The following is a 23,395-nucleotide window of genomic DNA, read 5'->3' on the forward strand; positions in this document are numbered from 1 at the left end:
AGTGCAGGCTCTCAGGGGCCTGCTCCGAAACAGAGCGCTGCTCACATGAAACACTGTGTGAGGCCGGGACTGTGGCAGAGGGGTTGGGGTGCACTAGAGTGTCACAAGGGGAGCAATGTGTCCCTTAGCTTTCCTTTTCTCCCTACCCTCCAACGTTTTGTCAGGATAACTGAGCCTCACAGGTTACTGGCACGTTATTTCAGCAGCTAGTTTCAAGGCAGCAGGGGAGGCCTGGCCAGAAAGTTGTGTTTTGTAGCTCTGCAGTGTTATTCAGTCTTTCATCCCACAGGGGCCTGCAACATGCAGTGAACCCAGGTCACTGAATGAAGGAGGACAGCAAAGCCGCTTCCCCAAATGACCTGGTGTTGCTAATCTGTCACATGAATGTGTGCCAGGCAGGCTTCGGGAGGAGGAGTGGCTGGGAAAAGACATTTTCACTCCTGTTTTATCATCACATCAGTGCTCGTGTCAGCTCTGCAGGAACCAAAGAAAAGCACATTGGATGCAGGAACTCCTGCCAAGCATGGCTGAAAATACTGAAACACATAGTTTGCAGAGATTTGAGCCCCGTGTCCACCTCCAGAAGGACTCCTATTCCAACACAAACACCACAACATCTGTGTGGGGCTGGAAATATCTCTATCATAATCAGCCCCCATCTGTCCCCAGTGCCTACCTCCTCTCATTCCAGCCTGCCTGCATTGTTTAGGCAAATCTGTGCACGGCCAGAGCCTGACTTTGATATATACACGTGAACCCACCTGTTCACAACCTAATCTCAGAGCTAGTAAAATGTTCTCCTCAGTATTCTCCTGAGCTCTCTATAAGACCCAAGTCTGTCCTTACAGCATTTCAGCTCTGTTATGTGCTCTGTGTCCAGCCCTCTCATCCAGATTCCTTCCTCCTGGAGTCCACAGCCTCCATCCTACACATATTTAATCCCTTTATTGCTTCTTGTCTGTACAAAACTTTTGTCTGTAACTGTGTAAACCTCTGTCCTTGCTCTGACAAAAAGGCCCATGGTACTGCATGATAAAACATTTTGCTTGTATGTATGTGTTACATTCCCAGCACCTTCCTCAGGGGACTCAAATGGAAACGAAGACAGCATGAGATAAGGGTGTGATGATGGGGCAAAAAAACACTATTTCTCATGGCTTGGTTTGATGAGAAATGTCTCATTGAAAGACAAAGTGCAAATCTAAAGCTCCTTATTGGAGCTCAGCTGCTTTCTGCCAATCTACAATAGGCTATGTGTAACCCTTCGAGTTCACCTCTTCTGAATATACTCTTTGAGCTGCTCTGCTTTTGCTTTCACACCTACAGCCTTTTCATAGGGTATCAGACTCAGATGTGTGAGAGACTGAGATGACTAAACCTGGTCTGTCAGGTGAAAAAAATCCACCCAAATATCAGAAGGAAAACAACAGCCAGAGCATTCATACTGGAATCATTAAGATCAGCTCTTTCTTTTTCCTTGGAAATGCCCCATTTTAAGAAACCGAGGCTGGTTTTACATCCCCAGCTATGCTTGTGGCTTTGCAACAGAATGGAGCAGGATGCCAAATGGACAGTAACTGAAGCAACTGAATGTAAGACATCAATGGACAGCAACAGAAGGTTCTGAATTCAGGACAGCATGGAGCACTGGGCTTGTTCCCTTGTCAGGCAGAAGATCGGAACAGCACTGGGGAAAATTTAGGGAAAAAGCTACTGGGCAGCCACCATGTGGTCTGCATTGGATGCTGAGAGGTCCATGCCCTTGAATATGAAAGAACTTCCCCAGAGACAGACCTAGCCCAAGAGCCTGCCATCATCTATTCTTGTGAAGCATGAAGTAGTCTGGGAAACACAAAAGATGAAGAGTCACTTACATATTGAAGAGATTCAGCCCAATGCGGTAGAGGCGCTTCCTCATGGTGTCTGTGGAAAGCGTGGGGGACTTGCAGCTAGCTGGGTTCTCACAATGGTACCGTGGGAGGCTGAGGATCATGGCTTGCAGTGCTTCTTTTGAGGACACCTCAGAAGCTGATTTTGCTGAAGTGGAGGTGCTACTGCTGCTCAGCTGCTCTGAGTTGTCTGCATTCTCTGACTCAGAGCCTTTGCTTTGCCCTGTCTCGTTGTTAGCATCGAGCTGGAGCTTCTGCACTGCCATCTGCCCAGGCTCTGCACTGCTGTCTCCTGTGCCATTAGTGTTGACATTCACCTCGGTGAAAGTGTGGCTGTTCTGGAGAGTTCTGGACTCAGGTAAGCTCTCTGGGGCAGCCTGTGGTTCACTGGTTTCTCCCTCCCCTTCTCCTGGGCTTTCTTCAGCCTTGGTGGCTTGAGAGAGCCCAGCCTGGGCATTGCTGCTGAGGCAGTTTGCCATGGACACCGAGGTAGACGATGAGACAGAGATATTCTTGTTGTCAATCTGGACCGTGACATCTCGAAAAGCCATCATGAGAGTGCTGCTGCTCTTAGGCAGGGTATCTGGCAGGAGCCCTTCCTCTTTCTCCTTGTCCTGCAGCTCAGCTTCTAAGTCTTGGTTTGGCTGCATTGAGCTGGCGCTGAAGGTCTCTCTTATCTGGTATGAGCCTCCATCTTGTAGCGAGCACATGGTCTTCAAGCTCCAAGTGCTAAGGGCATCATCAATAGACTTGGCCAGGGACTGAACTTGTTCCGTGAAGGAGTCCTCCAGCTCAGTCAGCGCCCCGCTGATTGTGGCTGGCAAAGATGGGGACCTCACCAACGGGATGCCCACAAAGTTGTACCCTTCTACTAGGGCTTTCTCAGCAGAGAAGCTCTCAGAGTTCTGGACCCGGACTTTCCTCAGGGATATGCGGCGTGGCATGCGGCTCTCCAGCAGTGAGTTGCGGATCTTCTCAAAGTTCTTGCTGAGCTGGTATTGCCGGAAAGCAGTTTGGATGGTGCAGGCTGCCCTGCGAGACACCAGGTGACCTCCGTATTTGTGCTCTAGCATTTCGATCTGAAAGACACACAAAGAAGAGAGGTTTTTTGTTAGTTGACTTGTGATGGATTTCCACGACCCCACTTGCTACACTGATTTGTCTGTAATGACTGTCAGAGGAACTTCTAGTATTGAACTAGCCTTTTCCTACATTGCTCTGCCCTTGATATCAACAGAAGGCCTCTGTTTAGACATGGCTGTTTCAAGCATCAGCATTGTGAACTTTCTTACAGCTGTACCATGATGATGTCCCCTCCTAGAGCACTACCTATATGAGCTAGAGCCTGGCAGTGCCCTTCCTTTGCATTCCCACTTCTGATGGTCTTTAGGGCAGGCTCATCACTGCAAATACACTATTCCAGCAACGTGTCTTCCTGCTCAACAGTGCTCTGTCAATGTCAAGCATCCCTTGTCTCAGAGTGCTACTATGCTCCTCCCATCCTTAGTCACCTTTGAAAATACTCCCAGAAGAAAGGAGAACCCATTCAGAAAAAAGGAAAGAATAGATGATTTCTAAAAGCAGAAAATGTTGGCTTGATCATAGCAGCTAGCAAGAACCTTCAACTTCCACAGAAGTCAGTGGAAGTTGGGTTTGTTCTGTTTCTTTTAGAAGGCCCTCTAAATTCCAGCGTGTCTTCCTTTCTGATCTCTGACTTTTTTAAGTGTTAACCAGAAGTGAATGGAAACAACACAAGAACAGAAACACTCTCAGTTTTGAAAGGTAAGAAGTTCTGATTTTAAATGTTGAGACATGATACTAAGAACAACTGGTAGGAGGATTTACTCCTTCCAGAGCTGGTAATAACATATGCACATGTAAATACATATATATACAGCTAAGTGGCATCTGAACAGGCTTCAAAAAGCAAGTATATATGGCCATTTTTCTTTCATAGTCTAGTATTTGTACTTCCTGGGAATGCCTTCACTCTTATTTTTCTGCTGGGCCTTCACTAACATACTATAGGAGAATGTTTGCTGTCTTGGTTCCAAAGGAGTGACTGACAGTGGACACGGGTGGCAGTATGAAGATGATGGTGGATGATGAGATTGGAGAAAAAAGAAGGACGAATTCAAATTAACTTCACTGAGGCTTTGTCTGAACTATTAGTTGAACTCTACATTGTCTACACTTCATAGGGCAGGGCACAGGTGCAGACTGTAGTGTATATATGGTTGTGCACATGTAGAAAAGACTGTAAAAGGAGAAGAGCAGGACTGAGATACTGTCAAACTCTGTCCTGAATTAACAGAGGATTCACTACATTGTTCGTGTGAAGAGTGTCCCTATACACAGATACACACTACTGCCCCTCAAGCTATGCCTTGCTGGCCCAGTATTCACAGGGTGAAGAAAGACTGAGCTCACAGAAGATCTGAGGTAAAGTGCAAACTACTTTTGTAGTCACAGCCAGAGTGAGACATGAGCCCCAGCTCTCAGAGTCATGTCATGTCATCTGCTTCCTTCTTCTTCTTTTTTTTTTTAACACTATGTAAGTTGCAGATAAAATCACCAGTGAGTGGTCTGGATACAAGTGAGGGCCTGGAATGACAGCTGTGAGAAGTGCAAATCACCCCTGGCATCTTTCCAGTATTAATTCCCCTGCAAGTAGGGGAAGATGATAAGACTTCAGGAGATGACAGCAAGACAGGAATGACATGAGCCCAGCCATTCTGCCCCTGTTCTGGCACCCTGGCTGCTGGAATAAGAATCAAAGTCTTTGCCCATTGGCACCCCATCACCACAGGCAGCAATAGGTCTAGGGATCCTGTTAACTGGATGGGAGGCTGCCATTTCATGGGCAGAGCAAGGGGATAACATCCTTTCATATTTCCCTCTGTGGAAGTGAAGGGCCTCTTTGTCTTGCGCTTCTGTTTTCTGTTTGCCTTGCCTCTGAATTTGTATCTGCCCAAAGCAAGGACCAAAGGCCAGCACTGACAAATACTAGCAATTTGCTTAGCAGTAGGGTCAGTCATGCAGTTGTAGAGGCATCTGGCTCAGAGCTCTGCATACCCCTAAATAAAAAAGTATTGGCATAGTATTTGCCCTACTGCCCTCCCAAAACATATCTACAGAACTGGCTCTAAAAAATCACCTACACGATGATCATGGATTCAGGTTCATTTACTCCAAGACCCATCAGTAAGTTTCCTTGGAAAACCAACATCTCCACTTATCCCCAGAGTCTGTTTGATGTAGCATGAAAGGGGAATGCAGGGACAAGAACTGATTCTCGGTAGTCAGCAGAAGCATTTTGCTAAGTTCCCTGTCCCTAGTTCCAAAATAACCATCTGAAATCCCACCATCAATCCAGCACTCCTGCCACGCCGCTTCAAAGCTGGCCTCCCTGGAAAGAGAGTGAGCTATCCCTTGGCCCTTTGTCTCCAGGAGGAAGCTTCGTGTAAATAAATGCAAATTAAACCAGTAACCTGCACAGGCCCAACCCAGACAGTTATTGCTGACAACTGACCATGAGCACTTAATATAATGGTCTGGTTAATCAAAATGTAGAGCTAATTGTGTTGGGAGGGAAAGAGGAACAAATGGGAGGGACAGACACAGCTATTTGAGGAACAGAATAATAGTAAGAGACAAAATAAAGCAGAAGCAAGAGCCTTATAATTATCTGAGGTTTCCAAGGAGGTGACAGCCATTCTGAAAACGTGAAATTCATATGCTCTGATCTTATTAAAGGCCAAGACAAGAAGTCACTGCTGATCTGAAGTAAAAGGCCAGTTTCTCTCATGCAAGGACAGTTCCCAAAAAGGCAGATTTTAACAACTAAGAGGAGAGATCCTTCTAAAAATCTAAAGGAAAGGTGCAAGCTGTCAGTGCCTTGACAAAACTATCACAAGTTTTTTTGCAGTCCGTTATCTCAGTCTTCCCAAAGGACTAGGGCATTAAGGATCAGAACAACATGCAAAGTGAGAGGACTCCCAGCCTAGTCTGTTCTCCAGTTCATACCAGGAGTGCAAGGGCAGGTTCTGCATGTGGTGTGCTGCCATCCAGCCCTGGCCAAAGCAAGGGGCATCTTACAGTGTCTTGCAGCTGGCATAACTAAGTCCCAGGGACTGTTCTAAAGGATGCTTGAGATGACTGCCAAAGCCAGAAGCAGCACACCCATAAAGCAGTGCCCTCCTCACCTGTGCTCTGCAGGAATGGGTCTCTGTCTCGCTCCCCTTGATGCAGCCCAGCCATTTATGGTTCACCGATGTCTGAGACATTCACATTTGCTACCAGGTCTAGCTAACTGACCCTCCAGAGGAATTAAGGATTTCACACAGCTGTTGGTCTGTTTTCCTTCTCTCAAGAGGAAGAAAGGGCATCCATTAGCACACCACAGCAGTCACAGGTAATGGAGATGTATGTCTGGCTTGCTGCAGGAAGCTTCCCTGCCCATTTGAGGGGCGAGAAAGGCCAGACATGATTGGCCTTCTCTCACTCCTAATAAACCCTATGAATCACAAGTAATTGCCTACTTAAAGCTACTCTTCTCTGGGGAATGATCCGACAGCCGGCGCCAAAGGAAGGGAAAAGCAAGAGGGGGCAAGGGGATTTCAAAGAATAATTAGCTTAATACATTTCTGGGCCTCAACACGAACACTCAGTCTGAGCAATTCAAGCCTTGTGGCTGAATTATAAATGGCTGGGAAATATCCATTGCCACGAGAGATTGCACATGAAGGGAGATTTAACAAGGTCAGCCTAAGGCAAGCTAAAGTGTCAGGCCTGGATGTGGCCAAACAGTTGAGGTACACACCCCATGGCTTTGCTGCCCATCGGCATAAATGCATAAGTTTGCCAGGAGAGAATGGGACTGATCTTCCTCTTGGTTAGCATCAGTTTTCCACCCAGGTTGCCACTGAACATGCCTACATGCCTCCATGTTAGCAAGAAGAGAATCAGGCTTAGTGACAGAATCTGAGATGCTTGAGTAAATGTATGTACTGTCAAAAAAAGAAAAATATCTTGATGATATTTCTCTATCACCCTTTTTTAACACCCCCCCCCCCAAACACACACCAACACCAACCTCTCACAATGGAAGGACACTGCTATAAAGGTCATGTGCTAATGGGATGTTTTCCTTCATACATGAGACATCTGTCAGCCCTTCAGCACAGAAAGCTCATCTCTTCTGTGATTTCCATTTTACCAACAAAGCATAAACTTAGGAGAACTCTCAACCCACTGGTATAATCCTGGGGGACAACGACTGGTAGATGAACTGCACCTCCAAGCTGTGCAGAGGAGGCTTTATGCTGCCCTCCTTTCTTAGCAGCACTCAGTCCTCTCTCAACAGCTAAATGTGACCTCAACTACACTGTGAGGCTAAAGATCTCTCTTTCCACCTGTTTATAATATATTAGTAGTACTTATAGGAAGAAAATTCATGCTGTGACTAGGGAACTACTGTCACTGTGCTGTGAGGGTCTTGTCATCCTTGTTCCTGTTCAAGAGAACTCCTCAACAAGTAAATTGATAGGAATACCTGTGAAAACACATACTACAGACTGCAAGACTGGAGGAATTAATACTTTTCTCTCCTTGGAAATCTCCCCTTCCAGAGCAGGAGGTAATCCACGGAGAACATCCATCAGGCTGGGGAAGCACATGTACTATAATCCCCCTTCGCTATGAGAAAAATGGTTCCACCTATGAGACAGGCAAGGTCCCTGCAAGGTCAGTACTGCGAGGCAATGGAATTTAATGAACAAGCAGCTAACATGTCTCTCTGTCTCACATGCATCCAGGGCAGGTCTGGCCTCTGCTGCAACAACAGTGATGGGACAACGTGACCTTAAAGCTAAAATAACACAGGACACACACTCCCCAGGACAAATCGGAGCATCTCTAGGACATTGAGGAGGCTAAGCCCATATATAGCAGCCAAGATCTGGCCCACCCTGAGGATATGTCACATTAGTTTGTGAAGCCAGTTAATTAGTCTCCCTTGTTTCTTTTCCTGGTGTGAAGCAAAAATTCTGTTTGAGCTGGGTATGCAGTATCTGAGAAGGACAGAGCTAAAGAACCAAGGCCTCTTTTCTGCTCAGGAATTTAGTGAGCCAACGATCTGACATATCTGTTTTGGGACAGCAGCAATGCCTTGAGGGAAATGGCAGAGAGATGTCCCAGAAGCAGCAGTTTCTTCTGTGGGAACCTCATTAGCCAAGACCCTTCATCTGCAATAGCACAGCTCCCACTGAGTTCTCCCACTGAACATAATCTGGACAGTGTTGCTAGCACTTGCTTGTCCACTCCATCTCACATCCTGCAGGGTCTGTGTATTAGACAGCCTCCGGTTGAGCTGCCATTCCAGGGAAAAGTCGGAAACAATTCTTTAGGTCTTGTTTTGTACAACAGCTCTCCTGGGCTGTAATCTGCAGAGACAAGGGGTGGCGAGGGCACATTCCACCTCATTGCCTTTGAGTGAAGAGGCCAGCTGCTATTAGCCCCTGTCCCACTATCCCTGGCTGAGAGCCCCATTGGGAAAGGCAGCTAGAGATGGGTTGACTGTGCTCTGGAGCTAGGCTGTAGCCTCAGGCACAGGAGGAGAGGCTTGCAACTTCCATGACTGAATCATTTTCTCTCAGCCTGGTAAACCTGCCTGTCTCTTCAGCACCCACCACTGGACTGAAGGATGTGAAGGTAGCAATACATTAACACTATGGTAGATAACTGTGCAGGACACTTCAGAATAAACCACTCTCCCCCTAAGAGCTCATGCTTTGAAGAGGCTAACATGGAAGTGCACACGGGTCCTGCCCAGGGTGATCCAAGACAGCAAGACGGCTCTTGGAGACTTCTCCTATGATGGAGGTTTTTTGAGACAATCATTTGCTGGGAACCCTACAGGTACCATGCACTTCTGTGCAGGCAGCATCTCTGGATGCCACAAGCCTTATCTGCCTACAAGTCAACTCTAAACCTACAGTCACACCTGAGTACAATTTCAGACCACAGAACTCTGGCAATGAGGAGCAGAACCCAGCAGGCTTGGGTGAAAGAAGTGTTGCAGCCAGAGATGGTGAAGTTACTTCCTCCGTCAGCCCCACACAGCCAAAGGGCCAGGCCTGCTCAGGCAGGGCAAAAGATCCGAGCGAACAGGAGGCTAAGGAATTTGCAGAAATACGGCACACCATGGTGTGAATGCAGTCCCACCCGCCCCATCCCCTTCTCCCACAGCCTGAGGAGGAAGCCTCTGTACCTGTTTATTCTTTAGGTCAAGGGAGAGCTCATAATCGGAGGCAGCTGCATGGGAACACGAGGCCGTCCCTTTGCTGCGCTGCACTCTCACTGGGGAGCCCGTGTGGTGGAGGCTCGCCTTCTGCACCAGAGGGGAACACCCCGCTGCCTGCTCTTCTTGGAGCTCCGCATGCTGGGCTTTTAGCGTCAAGGTGTCGGACCTGCCTTCCTGGCCACTCTGTCTGCCGGCCTCCTTCGGATCCTCCGTTTCACACCCGGCTTTCTTGCTTGAGGAACCGCTGGGATCGTCACTGTGAACAAAACGCAATGTATCTCTTTTTTATTTGTTTTTTGATTATTATTTGTATTATTATTACTTGTATTATTCATGTTATTGTTCGCTATACTCTTTCACTGATCTGCATTTTCAATGCTTAGGGAGCCTGGGCTGCAAGGGGTGTCTTTCAGGGATGGAGCAGGACTGTGCAGCGATTCCTCACTCCCTGAGAGCAAGCACACCAGTTCTGCACACACTGCAGCTGCCTGGCTGCTCAAGGTGCTACAGTTGACGGTCAGGGGCCAAAGAGGGTGTCACAGACGAAGGACACCCCTCCTGCCCCCTGGAGCAGCTGACAGTCACCTCTGTGCCCTGCTGCCGACTGCTTGCTATCTCCCTGTGCACCCCAGAGGCTCATCTGTTACAGAGCCTGGATCCCAAGGATCCAGCTTTCCCCTGGAGCTTCTGTGGGCATGTGAGAAACTGTGTGAGGATGGCTGAATGCCGCAGACTTTCCAGAGAAACTCTGGAGAGCTGAGAGCATAACACTGCAGCAGAGCCAGCCAGCCAGCCCTAAGGTCCTGACTCTTTAAAGCAACTCTGCGACACAGCCATAGCAGGCTGCAGAGCTTCCATAAAAGAAGCCGTTTCTTTCTGAGCCACAGGACAGATTGCTGTGCCACCAAGGTCTTGTGGAGAAAGCAAAACACCCTTTTCTCCTGTCAGCCACGGCAGTAATTGTATGGAACCAGGCTTGACAGCAGTGCACTTTAAGAGGGCTGACATGTTGCTCCGAACAGGACGGGATTAGCATATACCCCATCCATTGAAGTACTGAGGAAGTCTGTTGTTAACCTCTCTTGCCAAATGTTTTCTGAAATCATCCAATTTCAAACAAGGCTTTGGGGGGCTGCTTGAACTATGGGAGTGTTTGTTGCTATGTCAGTCTCCTTCCAGTGGCTACAGATGAATAATTTACAATTTCCCAGAGTGGGCCGGCCAGCCCTCACGAACTCTGGACTTTGCTGCACAGTGTACACCAGACACAGCTCCGCTGTTTTCCAAGGGAGCACTTAGTCGATAGCAACATTGAGTTTGGAAATAATTGCTGCAGAGCCAATGCATTTAATTCCATTGAAACCAAAGATGTGTACTGCCTCCCATATTTAAACACGATTATGTTATTCAATTCACTTCTGAATCATATTTCTTTCTCTTGGATTTGCTCCATATATGATCAGTTCTGCTGTCACCTAGATATCAAATCGTTTTATGATTGGTGTTGATGTCAGAGCAAAATCGGGGAAATTAGATATGATTTTCTGTAGTTCCCAAATTACTTAGAAGCATTTAAGACTCATTTGCAAAAGTGCTGTAAGCTCTTAAGAGCACAAGTCTTCTAAGTAGACTTTACCTCGTAAGCCTAGAAGCACTTTTGAATACCTACTGTTACGTTAAAATGAAGTTTGTTATCTTCAATGGCAATTTAACAGTCAAATTTAGAAATATTCTACAAGGGCTCTATAAAGTTTCTGTGAGGACTCTAAATGTGATGAGTCAAACACAGTACCACAATTTCAGAACTAAGAAGGTGGGATTAAAAAGTAGAAAGCTTCTCCTTTCATATGCATGCATGTATTCACCAGTCAGACTTAAAAAATAAATTCAAATAAACCAATCTCTTACATTAATTCTACATAACCAACTTGGTCAAAGAGCATTAAGATGACATAGCTGTGCATTCATCAATCAGGAAATGTTTCCATTAAAACGAAGCACAAAACTGTCCTGTAGGGTTGTATACCTTATATTTTCCTGTTATACTCCTGACACCATATAATTCAACATGTTTTTTTCTAAACCGGAAGATGTACGTGTAAATAACTCCCCATTTCTAACTCCTCCTGGTGTATGTCCAGCCACATTTTAGGAAACATTTATAAACTTTCGCCTTACAATTCTCACTGTAATACCTTCCTTGGATGCCTCTGTTCTGTCTGCTCTCCTTTTAGCTAGCAGGGCAGAAATTTTTGCCCTTGGCTCGAGGGATGACCAGGTGAACATAGATTTGATCATGTTTTCTTTGAAATGCATGCCAAAACCCACAGAACTGCTTTGGTGGGAACTGGATTGTATCCTACAAAGCAAGTTCAACTAGATTCACAAGCTCTGATTCAGCAAGCCACGTACCCCAAATTGCTTTGCTGAGTCAAGGCCACAGTGCAGTGTGCTGTCTTAAGGGCAGGTCAGAGCCTGAGGCAGTGGACTAAAGAGTTAGCGGACTTGTCTGGGAGCATGAATGGACTGTAAATGCCAGCAAATATTCCCTGACATGATAGTCCTTTAAACATTCACATATGTGCTTAACTATATTTTTCTGAGAGCTTCCACTAGCTGCCATAAGACTGCTCATGGTAGAACATGAAGTGTGTGCATAAGATTTTGCAGCATTCAGGCCCATTGCTCTGTGAAGCTGTACGTCACCTCTGGTGTCATTGCTTTGTGGGGCTGTGTGTCACCTCCAGTGTATGCTGCCTGCTTGGTTTTCTGTCACACACAGTTTAGTCTGAGTAACATCTGTAGAAACGGGATATCCTGTATACCCAGCTAATATAGAACAAACAGTAGGCTTTATAGAATCAAGGAATAATCTGGGCTGGAAGAGAAGTCATGACCTCTCTACTTCACTGTATGCTCAAAATGGGTCCATTTTCAAAGACGTGGTTGATCTGGGCCTTCTCCAGTCAACTCTTGAGCACCTCCAGAGAAGAACATTTCCCAGGCTCTTAGGAAAGCCTTGTCAGGGCTCTTAGTGCACTAGCAGACTTTAAAGGCCTGACCAGCCTCACCTGGACCCCCACCAATATCTCCTGACCCAGAACCCCATTTCAGCCAGCCCAGGGCCATTGGTCCCTGCACTAGCAGCACCATAAGCGTGCTGGTCTCCAGTCCCACCACAGCTTTCCCCTTTCCACAGCCATGGAACTGCTTGATCTGGACTCTGACCTGGAGGCTGACTCCCTAGCCTGACCTTGGACCTGCCTCGTCACTGTGGACCTACCCAGAGATTGATGACTCTTGATACTTTCACCGACCTGATCCTTACTTTGCCCAATTAGGCAGAGGATGTCGGCCCAATCCAAAATTCTCAGAGCCTCTTTAACCCTTTTGGACCTCATTAGACCACCAAGGTATTCCTCAAGACAGAGAAGGGCCCTAAACTGCAACCACTGAGTGCCTGCATTCGGTTAGAAATGCGTGAGAAGCACCACCAACCTCAGTGCTCCCACGTACAATGCATAGCTGAAGCAACCCCCTGAAGACACTTGGCTAGGATAAGAATGTAAGCTAACCACACGTACACATATAACCTTGTCTTCCTCTTCCGTGCATGCGCTGAGCCCGGTGAATACACCCATACAGAATGCACTGCACTTATGTGTGGAATTTTCTGAGGGTCAAAACTCGGTCAAATCAAAATCAGATTCCACTGAAGCACTCAAAGGCATTTTTCAGCTAGATATTTTTATGCTAACTATAAACTTTTTAACCCCCTGCTGGTTTGGCTGTTGTGCTGTTCAGAAAGAAACAGCAAATACTCATGCTGAAGTGGGAATACTGTCTACATGCTCTTTTGTGAAAAAATGGCTGAACCATTTTTATTTAGGGGGGGAAAAAAAGCTCCAAAGAAACAGACAATCCTACTTCACCTTCAGGTAAGAGACCAAACCTGGGAAATTTCAGCTTGATCTGGGAAACTTCAGTGACTTACACGAAACGGATTTTGTTTAGCTGCCTGAATGTTAGCATGTTAACAGCAATGGATGAGGCCCCATATGGGAGAGACAAAACACGCTTCTAAAGATCCAAACAAATACTGCAATGAAATCCAGGCTAAAACCATAATGATCCTGATTTTTTGACACTGTCCTGAGTGACACAGTTGAATTGCACTGGTAGATAAGTTTTTATTAACGAGTAAAGGCTTAGATGCTATTGTAATCATAGTAACAACAACAACAAAAATAAGAGTAAGAAACATAAATAACGACAGACACTACAGTATGGAAAAAATGTTATTAAGCAAATTATGGGTATATAGCTGCTTTCCCTTGACCAGTGAACAATCAAATGTTCTAGCTCTGTGATGAAGGAGAGGAATGGTCCTATTGCACATTTGGTTTCTTGGATTAGATTTTTTTTCTAACCACTTGTAATAATTAAAAATCCCACACAGAGTCTAAGGTGTGAATCCCAATGTCCTGGCCAAACTCCAAGTAGGTTAATTTAGTTCTGTATCCCAGCACCACTCCTGCAGTTTCAGCTGTAATCAGTGTTCTTTACTTGCTGTCCTAAAGTATCATATACCACTGTTTCCCACATTTTTTACAGCTACTCTTGCATGATAAATGAAGCAATTTTCTGCGCATCATGCAATCAGGTAGGGAAGATTTGTAATGTCTTTGAATTCTGTTTGATCAAAAGTGGTAATATTAATGTAAATCACTTGCAATCAGATAAAAAAGGAAGACTAAAAATTCATCTGTTCTCTTCTTCCTGAATGTTCCTCTATGACTTTTGTGATCCACAGCAACTAGCTTAGTCATTATTACAAATAGATTTCATCGGCTGCAGAAAATCTCTCTCAATTGTTTCAGGTATCCCCTCCTCCTTTTACACTGCTGACGTGTATACTCCTGATGCAGACGGAGACCAGTTTTGTTAACAAAGATGGTGACTACAGACAATATGATTCAGGTCTTAAATGAAATGGAACAGCTAGTCTAGCATAAACCACATTTCAAAACAGGGATATCAGAGTTTTGGAATGAATCTTCTTTCAAGAAAACAGGATTGTGAAAAAGCTCTCACCGAGACAATTCAGCTGAGCACCCATACATATTTTTGTCAGTGTCTTGAACAGGTAAACGAAACTACTGGAATTTGGCTTGTAAGTACAGATTTATCAGAAAAGTTTCCTATAATGAATACACCAAGAGACAAACGTATCATCATAGAGGGATGATAGACGAAAAATCAGTGATACCAGCCCAAATCAGTAATAACAGACTACTAAGCCAGAGATGCCCACCAGCCCATTCCTAGTAGTATCAGCTCCCTGTGTCTGTACAGAGCTGTTGTATCATTCTGTGTCCTGGGAGAAATCTGACTGCTTTTCAGTTCTCACAGATCAAGAAGCTGCACTTCCTTGCGTTCTCCTCACCAGCTCCTTGCTGTGGGAAACATATATTTCCAGCTTGGCAAGGATCTGTGCTTCAAACTGCCAGCTTTAGCTGAACCATGGTTATTCATTGGATCCTGACTGCCAGGTTTAAATATTCCCATACTTGAGAAAGAACATGCAGCCCATTGTCCCCAAATGTTTCAGGACAATTTCAAGCTAAATTTCCTGTAAAAAGGAACACAGAATTTGGGTGCTCCAGATATTACATTCCTTTGCCCTTGCTGTCAAATATTAGAAAACTTTCGCAGTCTGAGATTAATTTTCAAATTTCTCAGAAATATATTTACAGGTAGCTGAGTGACTAAACAGGACTGTAGGGCAAGGAGAACAACTGTTCTCAAGGACAGTAATGTTAGACCTGTAAGAAATTAAAACTGAACTTTCTCACTGACCATTCACTCCATAGCTACACAGCTCCCATGTGGTCAAGACACAAAAGACATCTCTTTTCTCCTGCTCGCCTACAACAAGAAAAAATATTGCAGATAAATAAGAGCAATAACAGTAACAGAAATAGCAACAGCTTTCCTGGACTTGACCAGAGATGTAAGAAACCAGTCACCCAAGAAGAGGATGCTCAGATGCCCTTTTGACAGGCACAGTGGTGATGAAAGAAGGTCCAGCTAATTGGGTAGGAGGAAGTTGTAGCTGTGAGATGCTACTAAAGTACTAGAGGGGCTGATCTCAACTCCTCTTTGAGTCTCTCTGGCACTCTGGGAAAAGACTACATTGCTGTTTCACATGTGTAACACCTCCCCCATGGTATTCAGGGTCAGTGTACATCACTCTGCCCTGTAACTGAGGCAAAGACTAGGGGGACCAGTTGCAAAGGGCCACAACAATTTATGAATCCATTTCACAGAGCCTTTTACAAGATCAGCTGGTTAATGCATATATGCTGCTCTGAAGTGCTGTAATTGATTAGTATTACCATGACCCGAGAGCCATGTAAGAGTTTCAGAGATACCAGAACAAAAACCTTTAGAAAATATCATATGGAGTATTAGAAAAAGAGTTCATTAGCATATGCAGAGAGAAGTCCAGACCCCAAGTCTGCAAGAAATTATTCTCACTCCGTCTTAAGACATTTCAGCATTTCCCCTGTCCTCTCTCCTCTCCCTCCTCAGGAAAAAAAAAAAAAAAAAAAAGAAAAACAATTGCTGACTTAGCAGGGTCCAAAGTGCCTTTTCAGTTTATTTCATTTCAGTGTTCCCTGAGGACACCCATAACATATGGTGAATGGGTTGATCAGAATTCAATGAAAAATGGCTGAGACAGGCTTGGTAATATATTATGGGATCTTTTCAAGGTTCAGAGATTTCTGACATGCTGGGTGTCTGAGTGCAGAAGAATTGCTTTTGATTTGCTTTTAAGTTCAGGTTTTAGGGTGACTTGGAGGCAATGCTCTCTGGGAGGATGCTGAAAATGATGGAAGGCAGAAGTGTCTCCTGCCAGAGAGGCAGGGAACTTGGAACTTGATCTTGGCAAATCATCCCCTGCCAGCCGAGCTGCAGCTTTCTCAGACAGTCTCCCCCAACACAGCCCAAAATAGGAACAAGATTCTGATTTTGTCTACATTCACGTAACACCTTGCAAAGCAGTGGCACCAAGCCATCTTCTCACACTAGTTTTACCCAAGAGGAATTAATGATAATTAACCAAGCTCATTACCCATCCCAGAATACATTACTTGTTTCATAAAAAGGCTGGCACACATACCTGTAAAATAGACTTGACAGTACAGTATGCTTAATATATTGGAAATGAATTAAATTTAACATCCTTTAGCAGAGACTGAAACTGGCAATATCTTTCCAACATTGCTTGAAGTGGTTTTGGCAAGATGTATATTAAGCAAGTAGAATATGTAATAATACTAACAAACGTATCGAACTTCCACAGGGAATTAAGACCTCCTTCCACAAAATTAAGACCTCCGCTTCAGATTTGGTATTTAAACGTGATACCCATGTACTGGGTAACTTCCATGTTGTTGTGTTGTTCCGTCTATTGCTGCAGGAGTGCAGGACTCAGCCTGGAAAGTTCAGCCTCTTTTCCTCAGCTGCTCACCACACCTTGGTGCTCGACACCCTAGGTGGTGGCTGCAGTGCTGTCTCTGCAGGTTGGACTGGGAGAAGGTCCCACAGCCTGTCACTGCACAGGGGTGAGTCAAACAGGGCACCTGTACTTATTACTGAGGTGTGAAAAGCACCAAATGGACACTGAAGGCACAGGAGGCCCCAGCTCTACATGGTTTAATTACTTTTACTTTAACCCCAGACCTCTGTTGCCTCTGCAATGTTTGGTAAACACGACCTTTTAGAGGAGGAAAAAACAGATGGCATCCTGCATTAGTGTAACTGCCCGCTCAGCACCCCGGGAAAGAGAAACTTGGCTTCTCAGCAGCAGTCTTTCTGCCACTTCAACTCAGATCTCTTGGCTCCTCATCCCTGAGGCAGGTTTGAACATCACCAAATTCGCTGACAAAAGCCTGCCGGTGCAATCATGCAGAAGATAGAATTTCACTGCTAAAATGAGATGAATTCAGGGCTGGGAGGCAGCAGAGCCTCTACAAGGGAAGGAAACCTTGCATATCCCCTCAGCCCACTGCTCTCCTATTCCAGCTACCTGTCAGGTCAGGCACACAGCTCTTGGGATTTATAGACCTAGGCAAGGGCTTCCGTGGCTTTCTTTTTCCACCTGTTGTGACAGACCCCCAGGGCTGGACTGCCCCTCTTGGTTCTTTCCTAAGGGACTGGGGTCACTGGCTACTGAAGGCAGTGAGGGAGATGGTTCACAAGACCTTTGTGTAACCCAGATACATTTTGTGGCCGTTCTCAAATATCTCAGCTTTTTCGCTCTTGTGATCACCACAGCCCAGTAGAAGGCCACTGTTTGTGTCAGACCAACATGAAGGAAGCCCAGTTGTCCTCCTCAACATAAAGAGTGACATAGACTCAGACCACCATCCTCCATACAGACACTCAAAGCATTATTCATCAGCTTCAGGAAAGCAGATTTGATCCAGATTTTAACTTCTCCAGTGTGTTCAGATCTGGGATTTGGGGTTAGCTTATAGCTGAAGACCAAGATAAAAACAGCATGTTTAGCAATCCTTCCCCCTTTCCCCAGCCAATGGCTATCATCACAATCTTGTGCAGCAGGCACAAAGCTCCACTTTCCCATACTCTAACCTACCGTGTCACTGCTGCTTCATTCATACCCCGATCCTCTTTATGTGACTTCTCTTTCCTGAGGCCTTAATCCCTGTTCTATCTTTTCTCATTCCTATTTGGAACACAGAATATCTTAGCAACTTACACATCTGGACATACAAACTCACATTCCTCCAGGGCCTCTTCAACTTTTCTTTCCTCTGAGGAATAAAATGTTTCCCATCCCTATACTTTATACTCCGACTTGAATTTTTTGGGTCAAGATAGTGAAGAAAAACAGGACTTTGTCTTGACAGTCAGTCCTATTGTGTTGAGCAATACTATGGCTGGTGCTGAATGGCGTTACACCAGAGGACTGCACCAAAGTCAATGGAGGATCTAGCCCTGTATGCTGTATTTTTAAGACAACCCGTAATATGCCTATCAAATCCAGTTGTGCTGTAACAGCACAGCAATAATTTTCACAATGCATCTCTGCATCTTGACCTACCACTCTCGCATTAGTGTATCCTGGGAAATTACAAGCATCTATTATATCTTGCCACTCACCCAAGAAGACATATGTGCAGAAGAGTACCAGCAAAATGTACATACAGCAACCTATCCTCATTTTCCCTCTTTCCCCAACAGCTGGGATGAGAGAGATTGCAGTCAACCCAGATACACAGGCAATAATAACAGCAGCACAACCTATTTATGGGAAAGCAGCAACTTACCATTATGGGACATGAAAAAGGTGACACATAGTTCTTGTCACCAGGCAAATATAGCTCCCTGTGGGAGAGCGTTACAAACTGTATATGGAAAGAACCAAATTACCAACGAGAGACAGTTATAAGTTGTTAAAGTACATTTCCAAACTGAGTGGCCAGAGTCAGGTTCCTCAATCTAGAAAGAAAACAGCCTAATTTGCAGTCATGCAAGCTGGTCTTTAACTTACAACTCACCTCAACGACATTTGTGTGAACTTGACAGCCTTGAAAAGCAGGACTACTAGGTATGGACTAAGTAACCTACATACCCTCTTAGTGACTTCACTTTGGATACCCAGGAGAGTAAATTGAAGTCTCATGGGAAGTGAGACTTAAATCTATAAAATTAACCCAGAATTGAACAGTACTTCTACTTGCTCTTATATAGCACATTAGTAGTTCCTAAGGCAGGCTTGCTGCACTAGTACTGCGTGCTTATACAAACAGCTCTGGGAACTGAAAAAGGAAAGGTAAGTCTTGTCCTCCCTAATGTTGTCTCCTCGGTACTCTCATTAGACAGCTTACGAACTTCCCTTTAGCTATTAGTCCTGCCTCTCTCCTCATTTTCCCCTCTGCACTAAGTTTCCATCTAGCCAGTACAACGGCAAGTTACCATGTACAGCAATGAGAAAAGGTTTGAGTAGAAGGCTATAGGAAATGGGCTAGGCATTTCCATTTTTAGGACATGGGAAGTACTGTTTAGTAGTAGAAGTTTAGTACTGGTGGGAACCAAGAAGCCCCTTTCTGCACACAGAGGCCTACTTGCCGCTGTCTTTATCCCATCCTCTGCTCCTTCCACCCTACTAGCAGTATCCTTGCACTACGCTTCACCTTCTAGGCCCCATCCAGATTCTGCACCCACAATCTCTGAATGGGGCACGAGGGGATTAAGCACCCAAATCTCACTGTCTCAGCTCCTGATTATGTCTTGATGCTTTTCTTCAGGATGGTCTTTCCTCACAGAAGATGGGGTGGACCCCAGCTCTTCTGCAGTTTTGAGGTGGGACAGTCCCAAAAATCTCCCACCATTTTTAACCCCTCTCCCTCAGCTATCCAGCTATTTGCAGAAACCAGAGAAAGTTGGGCTTGAAGAACCCAAAGAACAGCTTGAAGCTGCAACAGGGGAGGTTCTGACTAGATATTAGGAAAAGGTTCTTCACCCAGAGGGTGGTCAGGCACCGGGACCGGCTCCCCAGGGCAGTGGTCATGGCACCAAGTTTGCGGGAGTTCAAGAAGTACTTGGGCAATGCTCTCAAAAATAAGGTCTGATTTTTGGGTGGTCCAGTGTGGACCCATGAGTTGAACTTGATGATCCTTGTGGGTCCCTTCCAACTCAGGATATTCCATGAAGTGATTTGAGCAGTTGTACAGTGTGCTCCTCTTCAGCCTCTCAGACCCCTCAGTTCTTCCTGGAGGATCTGAAAGCCCGCCAGGCAGAAGAAGGACCTCTGGAGCATAGTCATGTGTTCCCAATAGGAGGGCTTATTGTATTCAAACACAGAACCTACCCCACAATGATGAACGTGCATAGGAGTAAGTTAGTATTGTAGAACACAGAAAAGACAACAGCCCCTTGGTTCAACATCACACTGCAAGAAAATGTGTGATAAAAAGAGCCTCATTCCTGTCACTGCCAAAGAAGGTTGGCATGAACAGGAATATTCTGGTCAAAGGACTTGCTCATTATCTTCTGTTCTTATGTTCTGGTTCCCTCCAATTTCTTGCATTTATGTTGTTTTTTTTTTTTGTTTTTTTTTTTTTTAACTTTCTGCTTTTTCTGCTGCCTTCTCTTCTGTCATTCTCCTCCTCTGTGTAGCATGGCTGCCATCCCTTTTCCTATCAGTCTCACTGCTTTCTTTCTTGAGCTGAGTATGTCTCCCTTTCTTTCTCAGAGGCTCTTTTCTCATCACTTTGCCAATTTCTCAATATGTACTTGCCTCACCTCTCTCTCTGCCTTGTAAGCCATGAAGAAGTGTGTAGACAGAGGGTCCACAGAAATAACCTCTTGAGTTCAACAGAATGCACCTTAGTGCACAAAAGATCTGAAATGGACCGGTTTTAGGGGTGGGGATAAGATCTTGACTGAAGCAGATCAGGTCAATTGATACCAGTAGGGGATTAGAATGAATGGTGTTAGCTCCACCACAGTCCATCTGCTATTACTTTATCAGCTGTCTGCCCATTTTTCAGTGCTAGATACAGGACTATTTCCAAAGCTGTCATTGCTTCTCAAGCAGCTCTGTGGCATGATCACACAGAAAGAACAGGATCCAGAAGGTGTTAATGTTGCATTCCACTGGTACTGAGAAGTTGCCGTGTTATGGACAGGGAATTCTTTGCAACACGGGGGAGAGAACATGAGATTCATCTGCAAGGCATGAGTAAATCACCCAAAATTAAAGAAACAAACTGATAGCTTAATAGCTTAAACACCACTTAAATAGCTGCTGAAAGTGGCTCCCACAACTGCAGGGTTTGGCTATGCTCAGCTCTCACTGATATTACCACTCTTGTGGACCAAGAAATGGAAAGTGCTGTCACATGCAGGAGAAGAGTACTTAAATCCACGTCTGAATTCCTTTAGAGCAGGATCCACACAGACAACAGAAGCAACAAGGGCAAAGGAAGGAGTGGAAGGACATGAGGCCAGGAAATGGCTGGATACAGCCTCAGGCTCTCAGCAAACACAGGTGTCTGAATGGTATCTTTGCAGTTTCAAAACAGGATACTTCAGACTGGTTTCCTTTGACCTTTCTCCTGCCATCTTCTTTCTTCCTTAAGAAAGGTGTCAACAGAGGTCAAATAAAGCAACCAATGTGACAGAAATGCTCCAACTGCTGTCAGAGATTGTAGTTTTCCTGTTGAAGAGCCCATCTATTCCTCACTTTAACCCCACCACCCCCAACATGTTCTCCAAATTTTCCTGAAAGTGGTTGCACCGGCTGTTGGAGAGAAGAAGCAGAGAAACATCTGCATGGAAGACAGTGCAAAAATGTTCCATCCTGGTGAATCTCCTTACAGGACTGAGCCACTGCATCTGAAACTCACCTCCTGTTTCTCTGAATGCTTCCAGAAAGGGCCATTCCTCAAAGGTCATGTACCAGAATTGCCAACTATTCTTCCCTGAAAGAGATTCCCAAGGTTGTTGGTAGCTGTGATGTTAGGGATGTTCTCTAAAACATATTTTGCTTATAATTGTGTTTCAACATTTCTCCTAAATCTATGTGCACTAAATACCTTTGCAGTTCTGGACCTAGGTTTCTACAAAGCAATTGAAGCTGCTGGTTCTGACTGTACAAAATACTCAAAAAAGCAAGAATCTATTCACTCTCACACTTGGGAAGAGTTCTGATCTGGGTCCAGACATTACTCCTGGCCCACATCTCTGTGTCAAGCTGAAATCAAAACTCAGACAACTGTGAGCCTGGGGAATATTTATGTGAACTTTGCTGACCCATCCCTGCCTGTTTGCAGCATCTCCACAAACTCCAGTTGTAATATCTTGAACAGAGGATTATTAAGTCTACAGGGAGGAAAGAATAAGAAGTAGATGAGCTGTTAAGAAGCAGAAAAAATCCTCTCGTCATGCCTGTGACCTCAATAAGGCACAGAAATGAGAAAAGAAGCACAAACGGGATGTGCTAACAAAGCAGAAATGTTGCTCAAACTTCTCCTGTGCGTTTTCAAAAACGGTGCTGTGGATAGCTTCAGCAGGAATGAAAATCAGGCTGAGGAGTGTTGTATATAAAGTCTCTTGTCCTCGGAGCACACAAGGCACAGAGCATGGTTGTGGAGGCTTGCTTTACACTGGCATGTCCAGGTACTGTAAGCCTGACCTGGAGTGTCCTCCATTACGAATCAGACGAGAATTCAGCCTCTGTGTTCCACTAATTCTGGGAGCTTGCACTTGACACTGCAAGCTGGGGGCCAATTAGTCAGAGTTATTGTGCTGTTTTGTGTGGTAGGTTACAGATCTGATTTGATTCAGACTCGAATCATTATCGTGCTTCACACCTGGGCCACAGCACTGAGTACCTCTGAGATGAGAAGAAGCATTGACCTCCAGGTTATAAATCCAATATCCTGCCACCAATATCCTGCCAGCAATCCTAAGCCAAAAAGGCCAATTTCCCATTTCATGAACTGGATTTGCTTTCTTTGTGTCAGGCAAGGTCAGTCTTTCACAGGGTCCATCATAATGTGCAGCTCATCTGTTTTTCTGTAGTGGCTATAGAGTGACAGATACTGGTGGAAAATCATCATTTCCCACCAAACTCAAGTTGTGTTTTGTTTGTTTGGTTGGTTTTGGTTAGTTGATTTTGTTTTCAAGATGCTTCTGTGGTATCTAAGACAGGTAATTGACTTGGAGAACTGGTCAGTTCCTATCAACTTCATGGGCCTCAGTCTTAGGGGTTACTGCATTCGCAAACCAAATACAATCTTGTGGCTTTCTTTGAGGATTTGACTGGTAGAGCATCTAGCATGACCCGAGGGCAAAGTTAGAGCTATTCTGAGAGGAAAAATGCTCCTGGGCTACAGCAGCGGGGAATCAAAGAAAGACATGATGCTGTGACAGTGCAGTGGATGATATGCATGGCTCTTTTGTGCCAATGTCTTGTAGCATGACTTCATAGGGCACAGAACGAGTGCACGTTCTCTCTCTGAACAGAGTTCAGATAAAGATATATGAAGAGTCAGAGACAGCAGACTTCCAGAAGTAAAGGAAATCAGATTTTGTTTTTAACTGTGCGCTTTTTAAGGGCAAGGGCATACTGCCATGCAGCTCAGAGAGCTGGAAAGAAAGGTGT

At 45.1% G+C, this 23,395-nt stretch overlaps 1 protein-coding gene across 1 annotated transcript in view; it reads right to left on the reverse strand.

Moving 5' to 3' along the window:
- IQSEC3 (IQ motif and Sec7 domain ArfGEF 3) overlaps window positions 1-23,395 on the reverse strand; it is a gene marked incomplete at both ends in the record, with an annotated part of 96,520 nt that overhangs the window by 25,002 nt on the left and 48,123 nt on the right. The window contains 2 exons of the mRNA XM_084306389.1: window positions 1,875-2,968; window positions 9,160-9,448. Of these exons, the coding sequence (XP_084162515.1) occupies window positions 1,875-2,968; window positions 9,160-9,448 (1,383 nt within the window). The remainder of the gene's footprint in view (window positions 1-1,874; window positions 2,969-9,159; window positions 9,449-23,395) is intronic.

This window comes from Netta rufina (genome assembly GCF_964035555.1).
Source record: "Netta rufina genome assembly, chromosome: 1".
NCBI lineage: Eukaryota > Metazoa > Chordata > Aves > Anseriformes > Anatidae > Netta > Netta rufina.